At 29.2% G+C, this 6,908-nt stretch overlaps 1 protein-coding gene across 3 annotated transcripts; it reads left to right on the top strand.

Annotated features, from left to right (window-relative positions):
• The first annotated feature begins 348 nt into the window (after positions 1-348).
• Positions 349-3,844, top strand: LOC142236063 (uncharacterized). 3 transcript variants are annotated; one of them, XM_075307322.1, is made up of 9 exons: positions 349-540; positions 975-1,115; positions 1,195-1,454; positions 1,779-1,900; positions 1,958-2,160; positions 2,536-2,741; positions 2,905-3,055; positions 3,127-3,230; positions 3,321-3,844. In XM_075307322.1, the coding sequence occupies exons 1-9, from the start codon at positions 438-440 to the stop codon at positions 3,642-3,644; spliced, it is 1,614 nt and encodes a 537-aa protein (XP_075163437.1). In that variant the 5' UTR covers positions 349-437; the 3' UTR covers positions 3,645-3,844. The 3 variants fall into 3 exon arrangements, with proteins under 3 accessions (XP_075163437.1, XP_075163438.1, XP_075163440.1); XM_075307323.1 differs by having other exon boundaries at positions 350-540; positions 1,213-1,454; XM_075307325.1 differs by lacking the exon at positions 349-540 and adding an exon at positions 665-846.
• Positions 3,845-6,908: the final 3,064 nt, after the last annotated feature.

Raw genomic sequence — 6,908 nt, 5'->3', positions numbered from 1 at the left:
CTCTTTTCGTTTATAATTCTGATTATTTCAGGAAAAGTAATCGTGAAAATAAAGAGGGTTTCAACTCGAAAACCGAACATACAAATGTTGTGTTTATAGGTGGGTACTATAAACATAAAATTTTTAGCGATATATACTCAAAAACAAAATGGTAAATTTGACGAAATTGACTCAGAAACTGTAACTACAAAAAACTAGCATTTTAAATAATGATTTTGATGCGAAAAATGGGCATACCCAATAAAACTAACTGAAAATGTTGGAACATACCTAATATGAAAGCTCGTTTTATTTTCGGCTATTCGTATAAATCAATTTGTTGGTTGGTGTAAGGCACACTTAAAGCTTAAAACGATTTTCAATTGGTAGTACATCAAGTTTGATTTATAACGTTTGGTTGTGGTGTTTTTTGTGTTTTTCAATTTGTGCGTTTAAAAATGAAAGGTTTTAAGATAATTAAAACCTTATTTGAAGAAAAGAAGGAAGCACTTTGTTTGTGCTTCGATGGGGAAGACAATTATAATATATTTATAAATGAAGGTAAGTAACAAATGCAATAAACATAAGTGAAAAACGAAACAAAAAATTGAACCGGTAAAAATAGCTGTATGTACACATTCTATTCTACGTTGACCAATTTCGCGTTTAGCTAAATAAAGCGAATTTGTGTCCACTCAAACAAAAAGTGATGAAATTATTATGATGTGAGAAAGTTTCCTTTACTTTATTAATTTTTTGCGTACGTTAGTTAAAATAACTAAAAAGGGGAAAATATAACCAAATGAATCATAACGACTTACTAAATTCATGTCTCCACACAAAATAATTCAGAAGTTCTTAAATAATGTAAGTTTTACAAAAAAAAATATCTTTTTTGCAATTTTGAGCTCCAATTTTTTCCTTCGAACTAAGAAATTGTCTTAAACAAGTGATACAAATTAATTATGTCTAATAACTTTTATGTTTATTTACAGCAAAGAAAATATATAATATGCCGAGCGACGTTTCCATTGACATCTTTTCAAACGATTTCAGAATAAATCCGGGTATATTCTCCCATGCGGTGGAACAATATATCGGATCTCCCGACTTTTTCTTGGTTTTAAAATTATCTGGTAAGTACATAATAACATAATTAATTTTTCCCCCAAATGTGAAACAAGAGGAAGATTTAAGTAATTATGCTTATGAAAGCTCCAAATTTTTTAATAGATGTTGCTAGTGAGCCTTTAGTATTAGACGATTGTGAACTTGATGTGGTATCCAATGAAGAAATTTACTTAAGTTCATGCTCACCATCAAGTGGATGTCATCAAAACCAACACCCATTATGTTCGTCGCATAGTGACGCAATTCGTTCTGTGTCTATAGGTGGAGCAGAGTTTTCAAATTTTACAGAAAGCAACACATTTTTTGCAGGAGTCGAAAATGTCCCATTGCTGCCGACTGTTCAAGTAATTGTTGAATTCTTTTATATTGACGCTTAACTTAGTATTTACTTCGATTTAGTAATATATTCTAATTGAGTAGAGAAAGTAGAATCTTAATTAATCATGGAGTGCAAATTTGAACATTCAATACAGCATTCACATTACAAACCCAAAATCCACTTTAACTAGATTTCAACTGTCGTTTGCTTTACAAAAATTGATTTCAAATCTCGAAAACTGTGGATTTTGAGAATGTTGTGTCGAGCCTATACGAATCTATCTACTTGTAAATATTTTAACTAATTGGGTTTTTATTTATAATTAATTTGCTTTACTTTCTTAAAAAAGGAAATTAAGAAGATTAGGAATATTCAGCTTTTAATGCAATTGAAAGTGTTGGAAAATAAGGAAAGGACTCAAATTGCAAAAACAATTGTAGGTTATATCCTGCATAATAATTCCAGCCGGCTGTAAGATTTCCTAAAAACATTTATATATATATAGTTAAACAGAAATTTTTGTTTCAGATTACATAGAGAGGATTTTTTACAATTATCCCAATTCATTGTTGAAATATTTCCCTCTGAAATAAAAGAAAGCTATTACGTTCCATTTCAAAAAGGCCACCTAGCAAAGGGCAAATTATACGATGCTTACAACAATATGAGGACAAAGTTAAGTGCTGCCGGCATTATTAAGAGGCGCATTCACACAAGGACTCCCAAAGAAAGTAAGTGTTTAAATTTATGAGTTTTACCTTGCTTACGAATGTTTGTTTTGTAAATATTAACTGCTCAGAAAAACAGGAATCGTTTAGCTTTTTTGTAAGCTTCAGAGAAAAAATATATTTAAAAAGTATCCTGAAAATGAAAAGCAGTTGATATTTTCCAAAATCAAGTTTTATGATATAATATAGTTATAGTAAGAAAATAAACCCAATAATCAAGGATATACATATTTATCAATAACATAGATATTGCTGTGTTCTTAACAAATCGATAGTCGCCCATGAACAGGGATATATTTAGAAAATTGTTGTTATAAATACATTTGTATAATATATTGACTGATTGGAATTTTTAAAAATGATTTTTTTTATTTTAAGAACCTGTTACCTCTACTAAAAGTGATGGAATTGATGTCGATGATCTTCGTATTCTCCAAATACAAAATTCACAATGGGCAAAAGTTTTGGAAATATGGAAAAAGTCACATTTAGTACGACAAAACGAATTGAAAAACACGAATATGTCCACATATGATTATATGGAGAAATACAAAGTTCTTTGCAACGAAAGGAGCTATGATTTGGTAAGAGATCATTCATTACATTTCTACAGATAAGAAGATTTTCCATATGTTAAGAGACAAAGTTCGGCTTTATATTGCTATCAAACAATTTTTTTAAATTTGAAAGAAAGCAAAAAATGGTGAAAATGATATTTCAAAGAGTTCTCACGTATTACAATTACAGATTGAAATAGACTTCAAAAGATTATATCCGCAGTCAAAGGGAGTTAATGATTGGAGGATTTACTACCCCAAAATAATTTCCAAAGCAACAAAAGTAAGGGAGCACAGCATTCAAAAAATTTTAACTATCATAAACAAAACATTAGACGAAGGTAGGTTAATATAAATTAATGACAAAAATTATCTATTAAAAAGTTTTTCACCCATTTTTATGTCACTGCAGAAACAAAATACGCCCTTGCCCTCATGGTTGTACCTTATCTTTTGCCAACAGCACGACATAACTCCAAATTAGAAGTTCAAGAATCGTTTATCATCTATAGTGAAGTATGTTATATGTATGAATCTCTGTTATATAATCAATGTTATTTGATACATAATTATTCAGTGGCTCTAATTTTCGTTTTTTGTTAACAGAATATATTGCAAGCAGATGACGAAACCAGAAATAACCATAAACGTAGGAAATTGGAAACCCAACCGTTAATACACTTCGTTGGAGATACTACAAACGCAATATCCCTCTGCTACGTTGATTTGGCTGGAATAAGATTGAAATTTAAGGACCCTTTGAAAGCATTTGAAGTGTGTTTCCAGAGTTTCATGGCTATGAATATAAAATATCCTACAGAATGTACCCACGTGTGGACATTTTTCCAAAAACTTATTTTTGAAGTCGACACAATTTGGGATTTAACATTACCATCCGTGAGTACACTCATTAATGAACTGAAGTCATAAGAATGTTTAAGTATTAATGGCATATTAGTATTAATATATATTAAACAGTTACGAATGTATCGTAATTTTAGTTTAAGATATTTTGAATATACAATTTAGAATATAGTTTCAAACACCAACTTGGAAAATAATTGAATGTATTGATTACACAGAAAAAAATTAATTTGCCTTTAATCATTAAATTAAATTATCGAATTAAATTTTGGTAGAAATCGCTTCAATCAGGGATATGCAAATATCAACCTTATTAATTAATTTTGGAAACAATAATAGTTAAATTTTCCAATTCCATGAAGAGTTTAATTAAACAATATTCGTGACATCTTTTTCTGTGTAGTTAAAATGGAAGAAATTAAATGTGTTTTTTGTAACGACACTTTTCAATATATTTTAAGCTTTATAAGTCACATTAAGAAGAAACATCGAAACATATCATCACTGACATGCCCATATTACACTTGTGACCGAAAATATAATCGGTTAGACTCGTACAAATATCATTTAAAAAAACATTTCAAATTATCAGAAAATGTGAAAGAAATCAATGAATCTGTCGATTTGTCATATGAGTTAACTGAGAACGATTTTACGCCGAATAGTTTCCATACAAACGATATAGATGAGCCCTTAGTTAATAATGATTTGTCTCCATCATATTTAAACTTAAAATTTGATTTAATTAGACAGATTGTCAAATCCTACTGTAATGATTCCATTCCTCGCAACAAAACCCTCGAAATCATTAGAAATGTAGCGAATGCTTTCAGGAATTATTTGTTGGTGCTGAAAAGCATGTTAGTCGATGCTAACGTCTGTTCCGAAATTTTAACTTTTATAAATACATTATGTGACAACAGTGTTATAGATTCGGAATATAAACTTATTAATGAATTTAAGAAAAGTAAATACTTTGTTGAAGTTCAATTTATTACATTACATAAAGAATTGCAAGAATGTATAATGTTTGCTGGACAAACAGTTTTAAAAAATATTGAATATTCCATTGCAATATTGCCACTTCATGAAATGTTTTCGATTTTATTTCAAAAAACACAATTCCTAGCAGAATCAATTGCATATTTAAACACACTTGCCTATAATAATTCGGAAATAGTTTGTAACTATATGCAAAGCCCTGCTTGGAGAGAAAAGGAAGAAAAATGCTCGGAGCCGGGTACCCTATTAATGCCCCTATTTATATATTTCGATGAATTTGAACCAGACAATGCTCTAGGTTCCCATGCGGGTATGCAGAAACTCGCTGGAGTATACATAAAACTTCCTGGGATACCAGAATACTTGCAGTCGAAGCTTTCTCATATATTTGTATCAATGTTGTTATTTGCAGAAGATAGAAAAAAATTTGGAAATACTGCCGTATTCCAAAATTTTATTACAGAACTTAACAAGTTACAAGCTAATGGAATTGAAATAAAGACCCCAATTACGTTCAACGGAGAGAATATAACAAATGTAAAAATTATTCCTGCGATAGTTTTAGGGGACAATCTTGGGCTTAATGCTATTCTCGGGTTTTCAGAAAGTTTTTCCAGCAATTATTATTGTCGTTTATGCAAAGAGCACAGGGATGATATTAAATTAGCTTCAAATGAAAATGTTTATATGCTAAGAAACCCAGAAAATTATGAGCAAGATTTACAAGACAAGGATTTTAAAAGCTCGGGTATAAAGGAGAATTCTGTTTGGAATGATTTAAATAATTTCCATGTAACTCAAAATCATTGTGTGGATGTTATGCATGATTTACTCGAAGGTGTTTGCCATTACGTTTTAATTTTTATTTTGAAAAGATTTATTGAGTACCATAAATTTTTTTCTCTGCAGCAATTAAATTATAGAATGTTAACATTTGATTTCGGTCCCATTAACAGTAGAAATAAACCTCCGATTTTAAATAGTGACTTCCATAAAAAAAATAAACTTAAATTATCTGCTTCAGAGACTCTAGTGTTTTTGAAAAGTTTTAATTTAATGCTGGGAGATCTGATTTTAGAATGTGATGAATGGGACTTATATTTACTTTTGAGACAAATTGTTGTTATTGCTTGTGAAAGTGAATCTATTCAAAAAGGTATTCCAGAACATTTTCATCAATTGGTGTGTGAGCATAATTCCTTATATATGAAACTTACTCAAACAACCTTAAAACCGAAATTTCATAACCTTTTCCATTATGCGACAATCATGAGAAAAGTTGGTCCATTAAAACACATTTCGTCAATGAGATTTGAGTCGGTACACAAAACGTTAAAAAATATATGCAATAGCTCTAATAATAAGGTTAATATTTTAAAAACAATTTTCACCAAATACCAAATCAAACTGTTTGACCTTTTTGTGAATTATGCCGACGTTTTAGATAAAAAAATAGAAATTGGAAAAACAAGGGAAGTAAAATGTAATGAACTGGAAAAATTTGGAATCTATTCGGAATTTGCATTAACCACTGTTTCTCAGTTACAATATAAACACATGTTTTTTAAACCAGGAATGGTAGTACATATTGGAGAATATGAAGATAATATACCTTTATTTGGCTTAATTCACTGTATTTGCTCAGTTGATGATATGTTTTCATTGTGTGTTCAGAGATTACTAAATCATGGATTCGATAGTCATTACCATGCGTTTCGTATTGATGTTGAAGAAATATTTTATTCTATTAGTATTAAAGATTTAGAATCAACACTTAAGAGCTACATAACTATAACAAAAGAAAATGTTATGTACATAAATACTTAAGCCATAAATACAATAAGACAATACAATATGTAAATAAAACAATAATTTAAAATACAATTTACAAGCAATTATTAATGTCAATGGCAATATTCTTTTATTTAATAAAACACTATTTTCCACCATATCGTAATCATTTTTAATATGGGAAAACACTTTTCTGCCAACTCATAACATTTTAAGCTGTGACCATGTTATATTAATTTGGAAAAAATAAAACATTTTTTTCAAAATCATAACATTTTAGATGATGACCATGTTCTATTACTCAAGAAAATATTTTTGTGTTCAAGAGCATAACATTTTAGACTGTGACCATGGTTTTATAAATCAGAAAAAACTATTTTCGTTGAAATTATACCATTTTAGATGGTGACCATGTTTTTTTAAAAGGTAAAAAAACTCTGTTTTTTGAAATCATAACATTTTGGGTGACGACAATTTTATTTTTATTTTTACTATGTTCACTGAGAAAACATGATTGCAATAAAAATGTTAAATGCT

Source organism: Haematobia irritans, chromosome 4 (genome assembly GCF_050003625.1).
Source record: "Haematobia irritans isolate KBUSLIRL chromosome 4, ASM5000362v1, whole genome shotgun sequence".
Lineage (NCBI taxonomy): Eukaryota > Metazoa > Arthropoda > Insecta > Diptera > Muscidae > Haematobia > Haematobia irritans.
Note: the sequence above shows the minus strand (reverse complement) of the source record. Positions and strands in the feature narration are given on the sequence as shown.